The sequence below is a fragment of the Theropithecus gelada genome, chromosome 11, assembly GCF_003255815.1.
Source record: "Theropithecus gelada isolate Dixy chromosome 11, Tgel_1.0, whole genome shotgun sequence".
NCBI lineage: Eukaryota > Metazoa > Chordata > Mammalia > Primates > Cercopithecidae > Theropithecus > Theropithecus gelada.
The window spans coordinates 58,661,459-58,686,544 of record NC_037679.1 but is presented as its reverse complement, the minus strand read 5'-3'; the positions used below and the strand labels follow the sequence as shown (position 1 = coordinate 58,686,544).

Sequence of the window (25,086 nt, the reverse complement as noted above, 5' to 3'; positions counted from 1 at the left end):
ATTGTTGGCATCATCCTGGGAGGAAGAAGGTAAAACTCTACAAGCCTCCTGCATTTCTCATAAATTCTTGAGATTCTTCAGAGTAGAGAATTTATAAGACAAGCAAACATTTCTACTAATATTGCTCACCAATTACAGCGTACCTCTGATGAATTATTATGCTAAAAGACCATCTCCCTGCCATGGGTTGAGAAAGAGAAGGAAACAAAAGTAAGGGAAAGGTGGGAGAGAGCACACTCTCCCAACCATCTGTTCATTATGCTGCTTTTTATGGTTGAATTGAGATCTTGGACTTTTAGATGTCCTCTAACTCTTCCAGTTGTTGACTCTGCTAGAACTTCTCTGGTGTAGATAAGACCAAAGGTCTTATCGGCTTGAAGCTGCTAGTCAATCATTCTACTCTTTAGCGCACAGATGTGGCCTCTTGCATGTAGAGAATTTTAAAGTGACTATAGCCTTGTGGTCTATTCTTTTTATAGATTAAAGTAGCATTTGATCATAGCCTCAAGGAAAGTAATTTTAGAAATGCAATGTGGCTGACTTTTTTTCCTAAATAGAAAAATTTAATCTTTTACAAAGGCAATTTTGTTTTCTTTTTATACACCTTTCCATCTTTCATCTGAATACTTTATCTTGCCAACATCATCTCCATTCACTTTTCCACACATATCCTGTGCTTCAGCCAAGCTGAACTATTTATAGTTTCCCAAAGGCATAATGCTCGTTCATGCTTCTGCCCTGTTGCATATTCCGTTTTCTTTGCTTGGAATGCTTCTCCCTCTTTGAGTTCTTGATGGCACTCATTCCTCAAGGCTATTACATTTTTTTCCTTCACTTTCTCTTTCTGCCCATAACCTAACTTTCTGCTCTGGCCCCCTCATTTGGATAGTGGCTCATTCTTCTGTGTTCCCATATTGCTGAATTTGTAGCATAAATAACACAATTTTGTAATTATATTTGCCCTTCTGTGTTTTCCATTAAGTAGTCAGCTCCTTCAAAACAAGACTGAAAGTCTAGGCACCATTGTAGCACAAACATGTTGGCCATGTTATAAACGTTAACCAAACATTTACAATATTAGTTATCTATTGCTACTCATGGCCAAAAATAACAAACATTAATTATCTCACAGGGTGAGGAAACTAGGAGAGACTTAGCGGGATGCCTCTGACTCAGGATTTCCCAGGAGGTTGTAGGCAAGCTGTTGGCTGGAACTGCAATCTTTTCAAGGCTTGACTGGGGCTGAAGGATTTGCTTCCAAGCTAGCTCATGTGGCTGTTAACAAGGTTCAGTTTCTGGTGGGCTGTTGAAATCAGGGCCTCAGCTCCTTACCATGCCATGTAGGCCTTTGCATAGGTTGTTGACAATGTGGTTACTTGCTTTCCTCAGTGCAAGTGATCTGAGAAGGAGGACACATACAAGAAAGAAGCCACAGTCTTTTTTTTATAACCTATTCCCAGAAGTACATCTCATCTCTTCTTTTTTTATTATTTTTTTATTTTTATTTTTATTTTTTGAGATGGAGTCTTGCTCTGTCACCCAGGCTGGAGTGCCGTGGCGCAATGTTGGCTCACTGCAAGCTCCACCTCCCAGATTCATACAATTCTCCTGGCTCAACTCTCGAATAGCTGGGACTATAGGTGCCCGCCACCACGCCCTGCTAATTTTTTGTATTTTTAGTAGAGACGGGGCTTCACCGTGTTAGCCAGGATGGTCTTGATCTCCTGACTTTGTGATTCGCCCACCTCAGTCTCCCAGAGTGCTGGGATTATAGGCGTGAGCCACCACACCCGGCCTCATCTCTTCTTTATTAGAAGCAATTCAGCTCGTCATTTACATCAGGTATAACTCCCAATGCAGTCCCTCCCCCCTCCCCCCACCCCCTCCCCATAATAGGCCCCAGTGTGTGATGTTCCCCTTCCTGAGTCCAAGTGATCTCATTGTTCAGTTCCCACCTATGATGAGAACATGTGGTGTTTGGTTTTCTGTTCTTGCGATAGTTTGCTGAGAATGATGGTTTCCAGCTGCATCCATGTCCCTACAAAGGACACAAACTCATCCTTTTTTATGGCTGCATAGTATTCCATGGTGTATATGTGCCACATTTTCTTAATCCAGTCTGTCACTGATGGACATTTGGGTTGATTCCAAGTCTTTGCTATTGTGAATAGTGCCGCAATGAACATACGTGTGCATGTGTCTTTATAGCAGCATGATTTATAATCCTTTGGGTATATACCCAGTAATGGGATGGCTGGGTCATATGCTACTTCTAGTTCTAGATCCTTGAGGAATCGCCATATTGTTTTCCATAATGGTTGAACTAGTTTACAATCCCACCAACAGTGTAAAAGTGTTCCTGTTTCTCCACATCCTCTCCAGCACCTGCTGTTTCCTGACTTTTTAATGATTGCCATTCTAACTGGTGTGAGATGGTACCTCATTGTGGTTTTGATTTGCATTTCTCTGATGGCTAGTGATGATGAGCATTTTTTCATGTGTCTGTTGGCTGTATGCATGTCTTCTTTTGAGAAATGTCTGTTCATATCCTTTGCCCACTTTTTGATGGGGTTATACCTGATGTAAATGACGAGCTGATGGGTGCTGATGAGTTGATGGGTGCAGCACACCAACATGGCACAAGTATACATATGTAACAAACTTGCACGTTATGCACATGTACCCTAGAACTTAAAGTATTAAAAAAAAAAAAAAGGACCACATGTACAATGGTGGTCCCAAAAGATTATTAAAAAACAAAAAAGAGAGACAACTAGCAAAATTTGAATATGAACTGTGTACTAAATGACAATATTCTGTCAGTGATAAATTTTCATAACATAATAATTGTATTGTCATTGTATAAGAGAATGCTCTAGCTCTTAAAAACAAATGATGAACTACTTAGGGAAGAAGTGTCATTAAGTCTGCAACTAAATTCTAAATAATTCAGGAGAGAGAGAGACAGAGAGAGAGAATGTACTAAATATTAAAAATTAGTGGATCCAGAAGAGAATGTAAATATTTATTGTACTATCTATTCTTTCAGTTTTTCTGTGGGTTTGAAAATTTTCAAAAGTTCTAAAGGAAAAAAAGAAGAAAAAGTGAAAGAATAAGGTGTTCATGTGTTAAATGTGGCCAAGAATAGAGGATGTTATTCTGGTGATTCAGATATGAAACGATGGCATCTTTCTTTGAGCTGGATACTAAGGAATTAACTCCAGGATTCAGTTTGACATATTGCTTGGCTTTCAAACCTTTTGGATTATTTTTCACTCTTATGGTTTGCTGAAAGCAAAAGTTACTTAAGAGGAGATATATTACCTCTAAACTAAAAGATACTTCTTACAACTAAATAACTATGTCCCCAGCAGAAGAGTCCCAGCTCAAGGTGACTCCATTAGCCTGTCATTTCACTTTATACTGCTATCTTTCCACAGTTGCTATATAGTTATGAAAGATCAAGCTTTTATTCTCTGGAATATAAGAAAAATAAATGTGGGTCTTACATGGTGAAAAAAAAAAAAGAAGCAATTCAACGAGTTCAACTCACACCTTACACCCTAGGGGACAAAATTTCACAAAGGTGTGAATACCATGAGGTGGGGCTCAATTGGGACCATCCTAGAGGCTGTCTACCACACATTTCATCTGGTAAAGTTGCTGGCTGATTACGACTTGAATATTTAACACTATTGTTGGTGATAGTAATGGAAGTTCAAGCTCAGTATATTTAAGAGAATTGTTCATTTTTAACAAACCTTCACTAAGAGAAAGTAAAATGTGTTAATTATTTGGAATACTAACTAATTCTCTTAAATTACTGTTAAACATTAACTTCTCAAGTGGTACATAGTGAGCACTTTCTCACTGAAAATACTGAAACAGGATACTTGGGCTATTTTACTCATGATTTTTGTACTGTCTCTCCCAGAAGTGGTAGTCATGTGCAATCACTAAAACAAAGTTACTTTAAAATGTAAAGATTTCATTGGTCTTATTTATTTATCTATTCAATGAGCACATATTGAACACTTGCTGTGTACAAAGGACCGCCCTAGTGTCAGATATAATGCCATTTTTTGTATACATGATAAATTTCTAGCTTTATATTGAAAACCTTAGTTTTTAATTACACAGTGAGAATGTTAATATATAATATGAATATGGAAATGAAAATGTATAATATAACATTCTTCTAGGTCTCTGCGTAAGAGGGAAAACATTTCCATAGGAAGTACTTAAGACAGGGATTCACAAGTTATAGCCAACAAACTTAATCTTGTCTACTGCTTGTTTTTGTAAATAAAATTTTCTTGGAATACAGACACACCCATTTGCTTATATATTTTCTGTGGCTGCTTTCTTGCTACCCGAAGAGAGTAGAGTAGTTACAACAAAGATCATGTAGCCTTACAGAGCTTACAATATTTACCTTCTGGCCCTTTACAGAAAAAAATTGTCAACGCTTGACTTAACAATAAAAAATAAAAATTGTGCTTCATGAATTGTTAGATTAGGATTTATTAAATACTTATATTTGATGATTACTTAGTGATGCACTTAGGATTTTCCATAATAACGCATCAAGCCACCTATCTAGTTTTATTTGCTATTATGATTATATTCATATATCTGATAATAATAGTAATAGATAATTTTATTGAGTACTTACTATGTGTTGGGCAATGTATTAAACACACACACATACACAAACACACACACATGTATCTGTACATGCCTCATTTGTCTTTATAACACTATGTGAAAGGCACTGTTTTACAGAAGATGAAACTGAAGTTAAATACACCAGAATTTCAGCTTAGGTTTTTCTGATTTCAAAGCCCAAAGTCTTTGTATATGACTCCTCCATTTCTTAGCGTTTCCTCCATGAATATTATATTTTATTTTTATTCCACAAATGTGCCTCTTTCCCATCTCTCTACATTTTGCTCAACCTACTTCCAACTCTTGGAATGCCCTTCCCAGCCATTTCTTCATGCCTGAATTTTACTAATCTGTCAGAGGCCTTCATAACTCTTGCCTCTTCCATGACACCTTTCCTGAATTCCCAGTCAGAAGTAATCTCAGTCCTATTTTTCAGCTGAAAAGCATCTATCAGAATCCCTGGTATACTTAAACTGACACATGCTGGGTAATGATGTTAAAATACTAGACTATAATGTTGCACATGAATTATAGTCATATAATATTTTTCTTCTAAAAGATAAAAAAACTGTAAGTATTTTTTCTAAGGTTGTTATTATAAAGTAAACTGACATTCATAATGAATAATCTAATATGTAGTAAGGGAATCTGACTAGAAGATAGGTCTGTTATTTCAATCTGAAATTGCAAGTATATTTTGCAGTTTTCCCTAAGCAGTTTTATGTGCCTCATTTCCTTTTTATCAGCAATATTTTGTAACTGCATGTGTGAAATGTAGGTTGAGCATGTAAAACTGTCTTGGTCATAGGCTCCTATTTTACCAAGTTCACTGGATAATTGATATTTTTGTAAATTATATTATCAAGGATATTTTGGGAATAAACCAGCTTCTTAAGACTCTTATATATCTTCGAGAATACGCTTCTCATTTGGATTTTCTCTGAAAGGATCATGGATTTATTATAAAAGCCAGACCAGCTTTCTTCGTATTATTAAATACAATTGTGTTGGTTTCCACTGACACAGGTTTTGCTTTGTCTACTTTATTTCATTTATTACTTTAAAAGGATTGCATTAAGCTAAGAGCTATGGAGAGAGAAATATGACTTCATGCAAAAATATTACCTAGTCTGGAAGAGTTAATGAACAATGCAAGATAGTATAAAATCAAATTATCAGGGTAATGGTATAGCTCATGGATTCAGAAGATGAAGATACTTAGTCTTTTCTAAATAATTTAGTACTTGATTATTCACTGTCTTATACTATGTATTAAAATACTCAGAAAAAATCATTCAAGAAACTCTTGGCTTACAGGCTGCAGGGAGTTCCCAGCATGTTCTTCTGGCTTTAATGCAAAAGCAGTTAACAAGACCAGCCCTTGCAATGAATCATTCCTGTTGTGTTTAATTTTATAAGTTCAACCTAACTAGTCCGTGAGGTGCCCACACATTTGGCTAAACATTATTTGGGATGTATCTGTGAAGGTGTTTTTGGATGAGATTAATATTCGAATGGCAGACTGAGTAGAGAAAATCATCCACCCACTATTGTTGGCCTTATTCAATAAATTAAAGACCTGAATTGAACAAAAAGGCCGAGTAAAGGGGAATTTCTCCTGCCTGACCTCTTGAACTGGAACATTGGTTTTTCCAGGCCTTCAGACTTGGACTGAAATGTTGGCTCTTGACTTCGAGCCTGTCAACCTTTGGATTAGAATTTACACCATCAACTTCCTTGGTTCTCAGGCCTTCAGATTTACAATGGAACTACACAAAGGCTCTCTTGCACCTCCAGCTTAGCAACTGCAGATCTTTGGACTTCTTAGTCTCCATTAATCATATAAGCTAATGCCTTATAGTAAATCTCTTTCTAGATAGATAGATAGCTAGAGATAGAGATATATCCTATTGGTCCTGTTTCTCTGGATAACTTTGATCAATACAATTCCTCAAAGGATCATCTTCTATTTCTGGAACTATATTCTGTCCCTACCAATTTGTGTTAATAGCTAAAAGATGCTGCTCTCAAATCTCATGCAAGATGTGTTGTCTAAAAAGGATAGCTATTTATTTTCTTGTTTTCCCTCTGGGTTTCTTTGATCTTCCATATTTTATTTTAATTCTGATGATATTTCTTTTGATAATGGAAAAGGAAAACTCATATATTGAAAACCCCTACTATGTACCTGAAAACATACAAGTTATTTTTCTCTTGTTTTATCTGCACACATAAATGATAGAAGATGATAATCATTTGCATTTTTATGGTTAAGAAAATTGAAATCCTGAAAGATTAAATAAATGATCTAGTGTTTCACAGGTAAGTTGTTCACAGACTTCAACATTTGGTATTAGGATGTAAGTTTTGATGTTTTTAAAAATTAACATTTATTAAAAGACAAAGACTTAGTTATATTTAAATGTATATCTTGTAACAACAAGTGGAATAATAAGCAACACAGAATTGATGATGAAACTAACAGTGGAACAGGATAGCATGAATCAGAACCACAAATCCAGAAATGGACCCATCAAGACTTTAGATACTGGAATTACCAGATTAAAAAACCAAAGCCAACTGTACTTGCCATTTTAATATAAAAGTAAGCTTGAAAATGTTTTTAGGAACTAAAAAATACAAACTAGTGACATCATGTACTTGATTGAGTAAGAACCAAATAGAAATTTTAGAACGGAAAAATCTACTAAAATTAAGAAAATGGTTTGAGAGCGGCCTTGACACAGCTGAAGAAAGAACCAATAAACTAGAAAATAAATAGAAGAAACTATTAAAAATGCAACAGAGAGACAGAATGAAAAGAGAGAATAAATGGTTAAAAGAATAAACTCTGGCTAGCATTACTTCAATAGAGTCCAAAAGGAGAGAAAGAGAGAATGGGGAGGCAATATTGGAAGTTATGTGGTAGAGAATTTATGCTCCTCCTATAGTCTGTCCCATTTCTGCTGATGGCAGCTCTATCCTTTTAGTTCCTCAGACCAGAAGCCTTAGAGTCGTTCTTGATTTCTCTCTTTCTCTCCCTATATCAAGCACATCAATCAATAATTTTTAAAAATTTAATTATTTTTAAATAGACAAATAAAAATTATATGTACTTATTGTGTACAAGATGTTTTAAAATGTGTATACATTGTGGAATAGCTAAATTGAACTGATTAGCATATGCATTACCTCACATACTTAGCATTTTTTTTTTCTGGTGAGAACACTTAAGATCTACTCTTTCAAAGAATACAGTACATTGTTATTAACTATAGTCACCATATTGTATGATAAAGCTCTTGAACTTATTCCTTCTAATTGATATTTCATGTCCTTTGACCAACATCTCCCCAGTCCCTGGTAACCACCATTCTATTCTCTGCTTGTATGAGTTTGACTTTGTTTATATTTCATATATAAGTGAGATCATGTGGCATTTGTCTTTCTGTGCCTAGCTTATTTCACTTACAAGGTCCTCCAGGTTCATCTATACTGATAACAGAATTTCCTTCTTTTTAAGGCAGCATAGTATTCCACTGTATGTATATATTACATTTTCTTTCCATTTATCCATTCATCTGTTAATGGACACAAGTTAATTCCTTGTCTTGGCTACTGAATAATGCTTCAATAACGTGGGAGTGGAGATATCTCTTCTACATAATGATTCACTTCCTTTGGATATATACCCAGCAGTGGGATTGCTGGATTATGTAGTAATTCTATATTTCGTTTTTGAGGAACTCCATACTATTGTCTCTAATGGCTCTACTAATTTACCTTCCCATTAACAGTGTACAAAGGTTCCCCTTTCTCCACACCCTTGCCAGCATCTGTTATTGCCTGTCTTTTTTTATAAAAGCCATTTCACTGGGATGAGATGATATCTCATTGTAGTTCTGATTTGCATTTCTCTGATGATTAGTGTTGTTAGGGATTTTTTCATATACCTGTTGGCCATTTGTATGTCCTCTTTTGAGAAATGTCTATTCAGATCCTTTGCCCATTTTTAAATCAGGTTATTGTTTTCTCACTATGAGTTGTTTGGGTTCCATATATTTTGGATGTTAACTCATTATCAGAGGTATGGTTTACAAATATTTTCTCTGTTCATTGATTCCTTCGCTGTGCAGAGCTTTTTAGTTTGACATCATCCCATTTGTCTATTTTTGCTCTTGCCTGTGCTTTTGAGGTCATAGCCAAAAATCATTGCCCAAACCAATGTTGTGGCGGTTTTTCTCTGTGTTTTCTTCTAATAGGTTTGCCACTTCAATTTTACACTTAAGTCTTTAATTAATTAAGAAAAAAATTTTTAAGAGAGGGATCTCCCTATGTTTCCCAGGCTGGCCTTAATTAAACTCCTGGGCTCAAGCAAACTTCCTGCCTGTTTCTCAAGTAGCTGGAAGTACAGGCATGTACCATTGCACCCAGCTTTAATCCATTTTGAGTTAGTTTTTGTATATAGTGTGAGATGAAGGTCTAATTTTATTCTTCTGCATGTGAATGTCCAGTGTCCCAATGCCATTTATTGAAGAGGCTGCCCTTTCCCCATTGTGTGTTGTTGGCACCTTTGAAATAAATTAACCGGAAATATGTGTATTTATTTCTGGGATTTCTGTTCTTTTCCATTGGTTGATATGTCTGTTTCTATGCCAGCATCAATTTGTTTTGATTATTATAGCTTTGTAGTATATTTTGAAGTCAGGTAGTATAATATACTCAGTTTTGTTCTTTTTGTTCAAGGTTGCTTTGTCTATTCAGGAGCCATCAAAAAAATTCTTGGTCTATTTCAACAATTCTGGACATTTCAACACATGTCCAGAATCTAATCACTTATCATCAACTCCAAAATGCTAACATCATGACCTCTAGCTTGGGTCTCTAGTCTTAACATATCTTCCTGCTTCCAAATATTAAATATTATACTATATAATACTCAAAGGCATACCCTAAAGATGTTTTTATGGTTGACATTTTTTTTTTGTTTTTATTGTTTATGTTTCATAGTGTTTATGTTCTACTTTTTAAGTTTCTGGAAGTTGGTTCAACTATATTTTGAAGTAGAGTGTGCTTTTACCTTAACTATGCCAGTCTAATTCAGGCTGTGTTTCTATGAACCCAATCATACCTATGCATATCTTTTGCATACCTACTATGACATGCTAACCAGCCGAAGGGTAACATGGCATCAATCTGAAATTTGAATCCTTTTCTGCCAGTAACTGACGATATATCTTTGAGATGAATTTCTCTGTAAAATAGGGATGGTGATAGTAGAACGTATTTTGTAAGTTAATTTGGGTATTAAATGAGATTCAATAAGTAAAAGAATTTAACATGGCTGTCTGCACATAGTAAATGCTCAATAAAAATTATCTATTACTATTATGATGTCACTCCCTGCTCAGTCTTCAGTATTTCTCACTGCCTACAGAATTAAACATGCTTATATTCTAATAAAACTTCCTTTAACTCATTCAAACTTATCTTTAGTTTTTTTGTAATATGAAATAACAGCTTCAGCTGTGCTCTTCCTACCTTCATGCCCTAATATCTTATGTTTTGTCCCAGCTTTCTTGCCTGAAAACTGAAGCTTTTCACAGCTATCTTCTGTCCAAGCCATAGTCTGATTGCTCCCCCACCCCACCCTGGTTTTTTTTTTCATCATGCTTCCTTTATCTGTTATAAATTCTCAAGTTATATTGCATTTTAATTTGTTTACATGTCTGATGCCACATTTAAGAGTACACTTCTGGGCTGGTTGCAGTGGTTCATGGCTATAATCCCAGCACTCTAGGAGGTTGAGGTGGGTGGATCACTAGAGCTCAGGAGTTCAAGACCAGACTGGGCAATATGGCGAAACCCCACTCCTGCTAAAAATGCAAAAAATTAGCCAGTTGTAGTAATGTGCACCTGTAGTCCCAGCTACTCAGGAGGCTGAGGTGGGACGATTATTTGAGCCTGGGAAGTTGAGGCTGTAGTGAGCTGTGTTCATGCTACTGCAGTCCAGCCTGGGTAATGGTAGTGAGACCCCGTCTCAAAAAATAAAAGGAAAAAAACCCAACAGTATACTTCTCAAGGGCAGGGATTCTTTTGAAAAAAATTCAGAGATTTTATTTTTAGAACTTCTTAGATTTACAGAAAAATTGAGCAGAAATTACAAAGTTCATATATTCCCATACACAAAGCTTCCTCTGCTATCAACATTCTGCACAAAAGTGATACCTTTGTTATAATTGATGAACCTACATGGACACATCATTATCACCCAAAGTTTATAGTTTATATAGGTTAATTCTTGATTTATGTATTCCATGAGTTGGACAAATATATAATGATGATGTATACCCACTATTATACCATTAAATAGAATAGTTCTACTGCCCTGAAAATCCTCAGTGCTTAGCCTATTCATCCCTACCTCCCTCCAGTCCCTGGCCACAGATTCTTCCTAGTTAATCTTTAGAATATAATATAATGTTTGACTCATAGTTGCCCCAAATAAGTGTTTTTACATATGTGGTTTTTAGATGAATGAAAGAAGGAAGGGATAGATTGGAGAGAATCAGAGCATCTTGCTGACTAATGGTTTTGTGTGTTTCAATATTGACTCATACTTTTCTATTCTACTCAGAAGACCACCCCATCTCTTCTGTGATGCCAATTCAAATCCCACCTTTTCTATTAAATCTTAGAAGAGTGTGCTCTGGACACTTTTAAGATTTATTTTATGAGTCATCCAAGTAATTCTATATGTCATACTTGAATTTTTTGTTTTATGGGCCTTTCCTCAGTGAATTATATTTTTATATGTAGGTAGAGTTGTATGATAATTCATCCCTTTGTGTTTTATGGGGAAAAGATGCCTTGATAAATTCCTGTACTTCACTGGGGATTGTAGACAGCGATCAGGAACAGAGAAACTTCCTGGTCTATAAAAAATTCAGTCTCAGTCTCTTGCAATCAGTTCAGCTAACTGTCTAGGAAAGAAAATTATTGCGAACTAATTAAAAACAACAGAGAAGTAAACCTTTTTTTTTTCCTTTTTGCAGATTTGAGCTTGCAGCAGTTTTCATAAAAAGCTATTGAAGTTTGCCAAATTGTTGTTAAAATAAAATAACTTTTCTAGGTGCTACCAGAAGTTATTTATAGAATAATTTTCATCCTTTCCCAAGTATTTTAAACATTCTAAAATAGTATCTTTGATGTTATTTTGCTTTAATATGAATTTAAGAAGAAAATGTTATACATGTTGTTGATTTTCAAGTCATCTTTCCTTTATTCCCTCCCTCCTAAATAACGAACGTAAGAGAAGATTAATTTGGATTCTGAAATTTTATTCGTCTAGCTTTGACCACATAGGATGCTATACTTATCAAGGGGTGATAATTTTATATTTATCTACATCATAAAATCATTTTGCACAAATTTCGGTTTTTCATCAAGCTTCATTCGCTAGGATGCTTTTCTATCGTTTGTGGGATTTCTAGGAAAAGTCATTTGAGGAGGCTTGACTTTGGGTTTTATGCATCAAGGAGACATAAAACTCTGACTTTAATAACTATTAATACTCATTTACAAGATTATTGGGAAAGCTTTAGCCCAATCATATCATAAAATTATATTCTTTTTAGTTAAGGTAAGGTTTTAGTTATTCATATAGTAGTAGCAGTCTTAAGAGCTATGCTGGATAATCTATCATTATGAATTGAGTAATAATACTTTTGTCTCAGAACAACATTCGAGAGGATGATAGTTACCATTTTAGAAGGAAACAAAGCATTCAATAAATACTATCTTTAAAATATACCACTGAGCATATTCCTCATTTATGATCTTGTAATTGATACCAGTTTTGAAAGTTGAAATCTCAATTTATGTTCAGAAAATTAATTTCAAGTCTTAAAAGGTAAACTGAGTGATTAGGTTCATGGCAGTTCTATTTTTATTCGCAGATAATGCCTCTGAGGTAGCAATTACTACTCCAGGAACTAGTAACCATAGAAACAGCTCAACAGGCCCAACACCTGATTGTTCACCTCCATCCCCTGACACTGCCCTCAAAAATATTGTAAAAGTCATTCGACCCCAGGTAAGTGCCCAGAATGATGTTATTTTCCCTATAATGTGTTTTGATTTGAATCAATGCATGTACATCACTTATATTGCAAGCCTGGACTATTTTATGTGGTATGTCAATGGACTTCTAAATTAAAAGAAGGGAGTTAGAAGAGGATGTTCGCTTCCTTTGAAATTGGTGATAAACACTGAAATCTGCATTAGTTTTTGGAAAAATGAATTGTGCCTATTGCATGAAGTAGTGAGACTTAGAAAAATAGCTATTTTACATCATTTTTCTCTCACAGCATTTTAATAATTATGCTCCAATTATTGAGCTGTTACATATTTTCTGGTGTTTCCTGATCTTTTTGTCTTCATTCTTCTGGACAATGCTGCATGGTTTGTGATTATTTCTCTGTATTCCGACTCCGGTGATTTTTATATTTCTCTATCTTCTCTATCTTTATAGTTTCAGTGAATATTGTCTGCGTTTAACATTGCTCTTTGTTTTCCTCTGGTAGCTAGTCTCTCTTTATCCTTTGTTCTTTTTTCCATTCCTGTCACTTTCCTGTATGGATTTCTCTCTTTTCTCCCTTCTCTTTCAGTTGGATTTTCTAGTAGGCGGTTTGCAGGCAAGCTTTAGAAATATCATTGGGACAAGCTGTTCTGTGATATTTCATTGAAAATAGCACTTATAAAGCTGTTTGCATTATATTTTTGCCAACAGATGGACCCAGAACATGAAATTGGTGGTGTTCTCAACCTGGCTCATTGTGAATGGGCCTCATAAAATCCAAGACAGGGGGACTTTGGATTCAATCAATACCATTCATCATCTACTTAGATATAGAGTATGAATAAATCCTTTGAGCCAAATGATAGGGCAAATATGTTTTTTAAGACCATTTAGGTCTAAATGAAAATGATTGGTTTAATATTTTTCCTTCTTTAACATAAGTTATTTTAGATCATTTTTATTATAATCTTCATCCTCATTAATAAAATGGCACTTAAATTTTGGATATCCATTGCAGTTTACAGAACACTTTAATATAAATTGTTTCCTATATCCTTCATCAATTCAAGTGCAATTTGTGTTTCAGTGTTATAGATAAGGTCACTGGCACTCCAAAGGGGCTACATCGTCCAACTGATTTGGAGTTTCTTTTTTTTTTTACTTTAGTATATTTGCCTCTTCCAGTCCTGCTCAGAGGTTAAAAAAATCCTCATGAGTTTGTATAATTTGACACATCTTTAGGAGTATGGAATATGCAGTTTCCGGGGCATTTAGGCACAGGTAACATTTGACACAGTGCCTCAATATGTGGAGGAGAAGAATGTTTTCAAAAATGTCCTCTTCTACTAGGCACAGTGGCACACACTTGTGTTCCTAGCTACTCGGGAAGCTAAGGCAGAGAATCCCTTGAGCCCAGGAGTTCTATACTAGTCTGGGTAACATAGTGACACCTTCATCTCATTACAAAAAGTCCTGTTTTTCAAGGAAATTTGATCGGGTCTATTTGCTTCAAGATAAACCTCACTAAACCCAGATTTAGATGCTATCTGTCATGTTTGTTGGCATTGGTTCTCTTATATGAAGATTTTTCTGGGGTTATTGTGTTTCTAGTGCATTTCTAACATTTTCAAGCTATTTAGGTAAGACATTGTCCTATATATGTTAATAAAATTCATTACTAAATATATTTGGTTTTATACCAATGTAAATTCTCTAATGTAAATGCACTTGGTCATTCAATGAATGAAAAACAGATTCTTTTCTATAGATCCATTATCTGAATAACTGAGGCATTATTTCATAAATCATTCTCTACATATTTTAATTGAGTTTAGGTTCACCTGGTAATCTTTGAAGAAATCTAGAGGTAGAATTCAAGCCAGAAATTCCATCTTGACCCAATTCATTGGTGCTGTCAATACTTAAATGCGTATCTTATTAACTGACTCTACCTTTCTCAAATGTTATAACAATGCTTTAAGGAGAAAAACAAATAAGTGAGAAAGTTAAGTAACTCGGGATGATGGTACTTAAATTAGAACCAATGCAGCCTGTATGTATATAATACAACAATAACAGCTGTATATCTATGTATTTTCTTTCTCTATATATAATTGCAGAAAGAATATAACCTCAATTAGGCTACTGTTTCTTCCACTCTGGAGACATTAGTGTATGACTTATTTCTCCATATGAGTTATGACCTTCAGGGCCTCCTCATTCATTGTAGAAAGGAAGGAGTAGAATATTCACATGGAAATACTTATGAGAGAATATTCAGGTAGGACATGAGGTTTCAGGAAAGAATTTGGAGACTAGAGAATGTGCATGGAGGATGGTGGTTGGATAGAACAGGAGACTCCTGCTGTGTTCTGACAAATCACAGGTGTGTCAGGGATGGAAAATGGTTGAAAGCAACTGTTCCAAAGAAAAGATAATTATTGGTGAGCTTATATAAAAGCCTATATTTTAATCACAGGTTTAATATTCTAACATATTTGTTAATTCTGCCTTTTTTTTTTTTTTTTTCTGAGGCAGAGTCTTGCTCTGTCACCCAGGCTGGAGTGCAGTGGCGTGATCTCGGCTCACTACAAACTCCGCCTCCCGGGTTCACACCATATTCCTGCCTCAGCCTCTCAAATAGCTGGCACTACAGGCACCCACCACCATGCCCGACTAATTTTTTTGTATTTTTAGTGGAGACAGGGTTTCACCATGTTAGTCAGGATGGTCTCAATTTCCTGACCTCGTAATCCACCCACCTCAGCCTCCCAAAGTGCTGGGATTATAGGCGTGAGCCACTGCACCCAGCCTAATTCTGGCTTTCTATCTGGAAATGCAAAATGTGTGAAGTTAGATTGATTTATGGGTATTCAAGACCTTTTTAAAAATTTATTAAAAATTAATAATATGGTTGAAATGATAATTTCACTTTTAGAACTTGTGTTGAAGCTTGAAAATAAAAATATAAATGTGACCCTTATTCATGATTTTACAATTCTTTTACCATTAGCTGATGTGTTCAGTCTTTTATTGTGGAAAGAATGATATTGAGTAGGCAAGGTAAAGGCAGAACTTTCATCTCATTCACTGAAAATAGATACTGCTTAGATGTAGCGAATTTAGATTCCTTTTCCTCTGCCTCTTGTATACCTTTATCTGGTTTATTTTCTTGTAACTCTACCTGTGAAAGAAGAGCATCCATTGTAACCAAAGAGTCCTTGCTTTCAATATGAGATAGGGCTGATAACACATTGCATGTGTTTCTGCTTAGTTAATCACTTGGAAGCTGCTGGCTTCCCAGTGCTTTGCTGAGTTTGTTTTTATTCAGCATATGTATTAACTAAGTCACAGCTGTTAGTTCTGCATCCTGTGTTTGATCTTTTTCACCTTTGTTTCTTTCAGTTATTTCACGTCTTAAAATCCTCTAGATTGTGAAACAGTCTGTTTTAAATTCAGAGTGACTGAAATGGTTATATGTTACTCTTTTCTCTTTGTTTCTCTCCAGTATATTAACCCACAAGGCTGAATTTTTCTACTTACTTATACTTAAATACTTGAAAAAAAATCTTTGAAATATATATTAGGTAGGTCTATTGACATTCCAGTTATCTTCTTTTTACTGAATAGTTATATGTTACTTGTTTTTAAATATTCCCTAGTGAAGCATCTTTTTTTCACAATTGAAGAATCAAATACACAGATCTTAAGTATGTAGCTTAATGAACTTTGATTATTTACGTAGGTATAACACCACTCAAAACAAAATATAAAGCATTGCCATCACCCCAGAAAGTTTCCTCATGCCCCTTTCAAATTAGTTGCCCTCCTTCCTGCCTCGGAGGCAAGAATGTCCAGATTTTTATCATCATATATTAGGATTGGCTATTCTTGGACTTTATATAAATGTAATCCTACAGTGAGTATGTTTTCTGTGTGCGTATCACTGTTTGGATTTCTTTCACTCAACATAATGGTTTTGAAATTAATCCATGTTGTTTCTTTCCTGATGAGTGGTTTACCATTGGATTAATATACTACAATTTATTCATTAATTCTCCTGTTGATTGATCCTTGCATTGTTTCTTGTTGTTTACCATTATGCATGAATATGCTATGAATATACATATATAAGTCTTTTTTATAAACATATGTTTTCATATAGATAAATGAAAATGGTATTGTTGGGTCACATGGTAGATGAATAGCTAACTTTATAAAAAGCTTCCCAACAGCTTTCCAAAAAAGTTGTTCCATTTTATAGTCACCAATAGCAATGTGTGAGAATTTTCATTTCTCCACATTCTTGCCTTTTAAACTTTTTTATTTTAGCCATTCTTCTGGGTGTGAAATGATTTCTCATTACAGTTTTAATTTGCATTTTTTCTGGTGACTAATGATGATGAGTACCTTTTTCTGTGGTTATTGCCAATTTTTATATCTTTTTTTGTGAAGTATATGCTCACCTCTTTTTTTAGGTGTATTCAACTTTGTTATTGTTTATTTGTAGTAATTCTTTATAAATTCTTCTGTAGCCCCACAAGATATGGGTCCTTTGTCAGGTGTATGCACTCTAAATATTTCCCCCACTCGGTGATTTGCCTAAACATTTCTCAAGTGCCTTTTGATTAGCAGAATATTTTAATTTTTATGTCAGAGTTATCATTTTATTCTTTTATGGTGAGTGTTTTTGTGACTTGTCCCAGGTTGCAAATATATGCTCCCACTTTTTTCTAGAAGTTTTCTTGTTCTGGTTTTTATATTTAGGTCGATAATCCATCTCAGATTGTTTTGTGTATGGTGTGAGGTAGGGGACAAGATTTAATTTTTGCCACATGGAAAAAAAATTGTTATTCATTGATTTAATAATTTAGTATTATTTATTGCTTTCATATTTTAATTGTTTGTTGTTGGCATATAGAAATGCAGTTGAGTTTTATCTTACCATTTTAATTTTATTTAAGTGCTAGAGTGGTTTTTTGCTTTATTAAAAAATAACTTCCATAAGATTCTTTTGTGTCATCTTAGAATAATGATAGTTTGACTTTTTTCTAATATTTGTGCCTTTTATGTCTTTTTCTTATTGCTGTGACTATAGTAAAATGATGCAATGAAGTGGTAAAACCAAAAATTATTGCCTTGTTCCCTATCTTTGGGGAAAGCAGACAATGTTACAATGTTTCAACATTAACTACAATATAGGCTATTAGTTTATTGCATGTATTCTTGGTTCTGTTGATATGGCAGATTACATTGTTTTACTTTGCATGTTAATATAAATAACAGTTGGCTATAATGTTTTATACATTTTATATAGTCCTTGGTGCAAGAGACACTTTGGATAAAGCATTAGTGGTAGATAGATGGATTAGATCTAAGGGAGCCAAAGATGACTAATGATTTGGGCTTTGTTGACTGGGATTTAGGAATGCTACTAATAAAGATAAGAAAGACTTGAACAGATGTTATTTTGATGAAGGAGAAGATGACATAATAAATTTGGTTTTGTAGACTTACTGAACATGAAGCATGATATATAAATTGGAAATATTGATATGGGGCTCTGGAAAAAGGTGAGGGATTAAGGTAAAGATTTTATTCTCATTCATAAAATTTGATAATGAAGAGAGATAGTACCAGAGACAGAATTCTGATAAATGTTTACACTAAAGGAGGATAATTATATTTTTGGAGTATCTAATATAATTTAATGTTCATGATTCTTTTTGGAATGGATATTTTCATTTTATAGGTGAGGAAGTTGAGAACTGGGAACTTAAGTCATTTCCTCACGAGTACTTTAGAAAGAAGTCTTTAGCAAAAGAGAGAATCATTGAGAAAAATAAAAGAAGAAAGACAACTGTTACTGTGGACATAAAGTAAAAAATTTTTAAAGTGATTGGTCAATATTGTCAAAGCTTCCAGGAAAGTAGGAGAAGAGAGACCAAAATTTCAGTTTATTTGACAATTATGAGGGCAGAGACCTTCAAGGATGCAATTTCCTTCAAGTGAAGAATGTAGAAGCTTAAGATGAAAGGAATTGAAGTGTGGGGAAAGATACCCTGATTGTATACTAATCTTTTGAATAGTTTGATGGTAAAAGGAAATAAGGCAGTATGACAGCATGTTAAAGGATGAGCAGAGGTGGGGAAACAGTTTCTGGTTGCAGAGAATAAGAAAGAAGAGCCGAAAAGTTGACTGAAGAGACATGCATGATAGGGACTGAACTGTTAAATATTTTCTTAGGATGTGTGTATAAATCCAATTAGTTCCAAAGTTCAAACAAACTAACATCAGCAGTTGACAGAACACTGAATTCTTGGTCTGTGCTCTTGGTGGTGGTTGTAGCTAGATGGGTTTATATACTCCTTTCCCTGTTGCATGATAGAAATCAAGTCTAAAATAGAAGGGGGCTCTAGAGAAGTGACCACGGGCAGAAAAAGAGGCTATTTTGGCACAATACCACAGATAAGTCATCTAAATGGGCTCAATATTGAACAGAGATTTTTAGCATAATGAGCATAAGTATATCCTAAGAAGAAGACAATCTGGAAAATTTGAAATTCTGTTCTATCATCTGAATATTTGTATTTCCCCCAAATATCTATGTTGAATTCAAATCCACAATGTGATAGTATTAAAAAGTGGGGCCTTTAGGAGAGGATTAGGTCAGATGGCAGAGCTCTCATAAATGGGATTTAGTTCACTTATAAAAGAGGCCCATAGGAGCTTGTTCACCCTTGCAACACATGAGGACACAGCAAGAACTCAGCAATCTGCAGTCTGAAAGAGGACCTTCACCAGGATCCAACCAAGCTGGAAACCTGATCTTGGACTTCTCAACCTCCAGAACTGTGAGAGACCCCATAACTTTATGGTATTTGTTAATAGCAGCTGGAAAAGACACTCCGATTGGCTTTAGATGTCCTAGTACCATCCAAACCTCACCACTAACCCAAAACCTCATCCTAAATGGAATTCAACAGAATGAAATAACACCAGGCTGCATTATTTTGCAGCTAAGGAGGGACCATAGCAAAAAGGAGCAAAGAGGCTGTAGAGGTAAAGAAAATGAAGAGAAAGGTCAAAGGCCCAGAGCTCTCAAGACACTAAAGGAGATGACTGGAGGAAAGATGAGTCATTTCTGAATGCCTACTCATACTGGACTGTGTTTAGATCAGGTGCCTACTCAACCTGAAAGAAAGACACATTTTGAATATTTTTCTGGACCTGTGTATGATTAATGAGCTAACAATAAAGCAGTTTAATAATAAGCCATAGCACCTCTCCCTGCCATTATTAAGAGTTTAGAACTGGGGTTACAAAAAATTATTGCCAAATCCAGAATAACATTTTTCTGAGCACTGTGGGGTTATAGAGTATATATGCTAAATTTTAAAATTAGAAATGAGAGTGGGTATGTAAAAAACAGAGGCATATAACTTGGAAAGAGTGCAGAATATTGTATTGGGTTGCAACAAAAAATAGATAAGGAATAAAAATAACTTCAAGGAGATAATCTTTAAAATATTTTTATTATTGAATATTGAGCCATTTATTCCCATGATTGAGTATGTATTTCTTTTTTTTCTCATAAAAATTATATCAGGTAGGTGTATTTTTCCTTATTTTACTGATTGGGCCTGAGGCTTAGAGAGTTTGAATAATGTTCTCAGTATTACACAGCCACTGACTTACTGGAAGATCTCTGATTTCCTAACTCCAGTAGTTTTTCCATTACTGCTAATTAGCTCATTAAGTAGAAAATAATCGAGGTGGAATATTGATATTCTAGAAAGGCGAAGCTTCAGGAGAGAATAATAGTTTTAAAAAAGGAGGCAGAACAGAAATATAGATGGCCAAAATATGTAGCCTGAAGGAAAGAGCCAAAGAAGACTGTATTCAGTAATTTCCAGACTTGCGACAAAAGCTGAGTGAGAAGAGAAGGCTAAAAACAGAAAGATAGTCATAATAGAAAATAATATTAGGTAAAACAAGGAGCCATTTGGAAAGGAAAAAAAATGGGAAAGAAGTCAACAGGACCCAACAGTCAACGTTGACAAATATGAATTGTTGAAGTTGTTCTGGACAAATATGAATTTCCTGGGAAGCTTTTTAAAAAATTGCCTGAGTTCTACCCCTGACCAATTAAATCAGTCTATCTGAGGGTAAATATTTTTAACCTGGTATTCTTGGTAGGCTATGGGTGGTCTACTCAATTCCTGGAATTATGTACAAAATTTTGCTTGTAGCTGCCTTTTTAAAAGGAATTTAACTCCAATCTTTCTTCCGTCACGTGCACTCTGTATTACCCTTCTCACCCTCAGTTCTTCAGCAAAGTGAGAATGGTATTTGCCTTGCCTACTTCTCAGGGGTGTAGTCAGACTCAAACCAGATAAAAGGTGCCATGGTGCTGTGTATGTTGTAAAGCCCTGTAGTGGCCCAGCTTGTTATTATAATGGTGATTAGATCATGTTTACCTACAATTGAAATAAGACCTTTGAGAAGTAATGTTCTAACTCTCTGTCTCATCCACAAGTAGCTCTGATCACGGCAACTGTGGCTTTTAGAAAATGTATTTGGGAACCTTTTAAAATTCCCTAAATCTTTGGAACCTACTTAAGATGATGTTGGCTACATATGGGGTGATATTCGCCTTCAAGCATCTCATTCTTTAGATGCCTCTGCTTAAGTGAGCCACAGGAAGTATAAACTCCTGGAATTTGGGATATGGGAGGAGTCAGTGTGGATAAATGGCACAGTACAGGGTCAGGCTGACCTAATGCAGGGGAGGGAAAAGCCAGAATCCAGAAAACAACCACTATAAATTGTATCTTCCATTGATGATTAAAATCACCATCAATCCATATAGTGGTCATACCAATTATATGCCAGTGGAATATTATTCATCCTCATTTCTATTCATTTGATGAAATTACAGGTGAGTTTATTCTACAGGAATATGGAGAATTTTTGTTATTTGGCACTTTCTGCATGTAAAAAAATTTTTTATCTTTTTTTCCTGGACATGAAATGTAATTTTTTATATTTTGTGCCACATTGCCATTAATAGCAAGACTGTATTAATATTGTGTTTTCCTTTTGTGTTATTCAGGGGTTTTTCTCCCACATGCATAAAATTCTCAGTGGGTGTCATTGTTTGGCTCAGCTTTTTCCCCTAAAGCATGTCTAGACAGCCTAAATGAGAATGCATAGATGCACATGTACCCCTGGCACCTAAAATAAAAATAGAAGAAGAGAAACAAAAGAAAATTGAGTTTAGACATTAACTTGAAGTTTTGGAAAAGATGCAAATGAATCATCATAAAGATAAGGAAATGTTGATTAAATAGACATTTAATATAAAAGTATTTTCAAGTCACATGAGTGGCTAAGAACAGACGTACTATGAGAAGAGTGAAAATAAATGTGGCTATTAAAATGGTAGTAAATAAAAATATGCTCAAGGATGTTCATTGTAGAAATATTTATTGGAAATCTTAATGCCTATTAGTAAGGATAACTTGTTAAATAAGCCATAGTATATTCATCAAAAATGAAATACATCCTTTGTAGATATATATATGTATTGGTCTATAAAGCTGGTTAAATTTATTGTGTAATTAAATAAAAGAATGCATAGATAGAAAAACTATTCTGGGAAAAATTTCCTTGCAAAATAAAATGATCAGAAAGTAGAGTTGGCAATATTGCTTTAACTATCTTAAATGGCAGACTAGAATTTGAAATATAGTCTATCCTTGCCTTTAGGTCACTTGTTATTGACTACACAGGGTGCAGTCAATTACATCTTCCTCTGAGTTCGAGGAAACCTTTTTGACTATACAATGAATAGTATATCTACTATATGAATCTGAACCTAATCATTCCAACTTCCCAATCTTGCCTGTTCTAAAATTCTGGAATTTAGCTGTGAAAGTACCACAAGGGACATCATTACTTTATTTATTTATTTATTTATTTATTCATTCAATAAACACAGTCGAGTGCCTACCATATTCTGAGCATCTTAAGCGGTGATTTGAATATGAAAATAACTAAAATATGGATTCTATCCTAAAAGAACTTTGAACCAACCAAAGGAGACTGTGCTCTAAATAGAGAACTTTTGGAATTTCACTGATGGAGTTCATTGATCCAATGCCCCAAGGATCATCTTCAGACCTCTTCTTAGTCTACATTCACTCCCCATGTGTTCTCATCCAGTTCCAGAGCTTTCAATGCTGTTTATGTGCTGATTACTCCTAAATTTATATCTCCAGGCCTGCCCACTCCCCTGAACTCCAGGCTCTTATCCAGCAGGCTACTCTAAATGTCAATGGGATGTCTTAAACTTAACCTGTATAGCTCTGCAGTTTGCATTTCAGTTAATAGCAGCTCAGGCTTAAAAACTTGACCCCATCCTTGATTTCTTTATTTCTCTCTCACCTCACATCCAATCTATCAAAAAAATCCTCTAGGCCAGCAGTTCTCAATGTGTGGTTCAGGACCTCTTAGCAGGCTGCAAAACCTTTTCAAAAGGTCTGTGAGGTCAAACATATTTTCATAATAATACAAAGACATTTTGCCTTGTTCTGCTTTTATTTGTACATGAATTCTAGATGGAGTTTTCCAGAAGCTATATGGTAAGTGATGATATCATACCTCTGATGGTTAATGGAATGCACACTTGTGTATTCTTATGCTTAAAGAATTTTTAATTTTAGTTTTCATATAAATATCAACAGATATGACTTTCATGAACAAAAAATCTTTAGTGTTATTAATTTTTAAGGGCATCAAGGGATCTTGAGACCAAAAAGTTCAAAAATCAGTCCTCTAACTTTTCTTTAAAAATATATCTTGAATCTTACCATCTGTCATCTGTCACTATGATATGAGCCACTAACATGTCTGACCTAGACCTTTGAAAAAGCTTCATATCTTGTTACTGGCATTGATTATTGTGCTCTTGTCCTTTTGTAACGTGGCCACATATATAAATCAGATCACGTTATTCACCTGCTCAACCTTCCAATGTCTTCCCATCTCACTGAAAGTAAGGATGCATGACATCCAATATAATCTGACTCTCTAAAACCTCTTAACCCATCTCCTACCATTCTCCACATTGTTTAATTTACACTAGCCATGTCATCTTCCCAACATTACCTTAGATTAGCCAAACAGCTCGTGCCTTAGGTTCTTTGTACTTATCATTGAATTGTCTGGAACACCCTTCTCCCAGAGACTTAACACTGCTGATTATCATCCTTTCTACCTTATGAGAGATGCCCTTTTTGACCATTGAATATAAAGTAGCTACCACTGTATTTTCTGTCTCTGTTATGCTATTTTCCTTTATAACAATTTTCACTCCTGAACTAACATTATGTGTTAATTTGTTCAGTGTCTTTTTTCACACCTGGAATGGATATTCCATGAGAATAAGAACTTCTTTCATTTGTTTCTTCCTACCTTCCTTCCTTTCATCTCCCTCTTTTTCTCCCTCCTTCCTTCCTTGTTTACAAAGTGCTCAATTTCGGCACTTAGAACAGTACCTGGTTCACAATTGGCTGTCAATAAGTACCACCTGAATTAAGAATCGTTGGGGAAAGGGCAGTGAAGACTATTCCAGAGAGGAAATGCTCAAATTGACCTTTATGTTTGAATAGGCGCTAGATAGGTGAAGTCTTAGTTCATTTTGTGTTGCTATAATGGAACACCTGAGGTTGGGAGTTCCGTTATATGGAACATAAAATGAACTAAGAAGAGAGGCTTCTTTAACTCACACTTCTGCAGACTGGAAAGTACAAGAAGCATCGTGTTGACGTCTGCCCAGCTGCTGGTGATGCATCACAACATGGCAGAAGGTCAAAGGGAAAGTGAACACATGTGAAGAGGCAAAACTCCAGTGGTGTCAGGCTTTATAACAACTACCTCTTATGGGAATTAATCCATGCCCATGAGAATTAATCCAGTCTTGGCAGACTTGGAACTGTCAGTATTGCTAGAACAGAACCAAGCCATCCAGGAGGGATCTGTCCTCATGACCCAAACACCCTCTACGAGGCCCCACCTGCCAACACTGCCACATTGGGAATCAAATTTCAATCTGAATTTCGGTGGGGACAAACTAAGCCATATCCATATCATAGTGGGCAGATATATAGTCCAGGGAGAAGGATAGGATAAGCAAGGCGTTAAGAATCTTTTTACTTAAATTTTGTGCTGATTTACATAGGGCATTCTAATAATCAGGAAGTCCCAACCAGATATTCTGCCACCTTCCTCTTAATCAGAATGTCCTAATATCTATGGATTACTCATTCTGTAAG

At 35.2% G+C, this 25,086-nt stretch overlaps 1 protein-coding gene across 7 annotated transcripts in view; it reads left to right on the top strand.

Moving 5' to 3' along the window:
• Positions 1–25,086, top strand: part of ANKS1B (ankyrin repeat and sterile alpha motif domain containing 1B) — a 1,261,968-nt gene that overhangs the window by 523,085 nt on the left and 713,797 nt on the right. For all 7 annotated transcript variants that reach the window (XM_025401059.1, XM_025401058.1, XM_025401057.1 and 4 more), the window contains one exon: positions 12,627–12,763. In XM_025401059.1, coding sequence (XP_025256844.1) covers positions 12,627–12,763 — 137 coding nt within the window. The remainder of the gene's footprint in view (positions 1–12,626; positions 12,764–25,086) is intronic.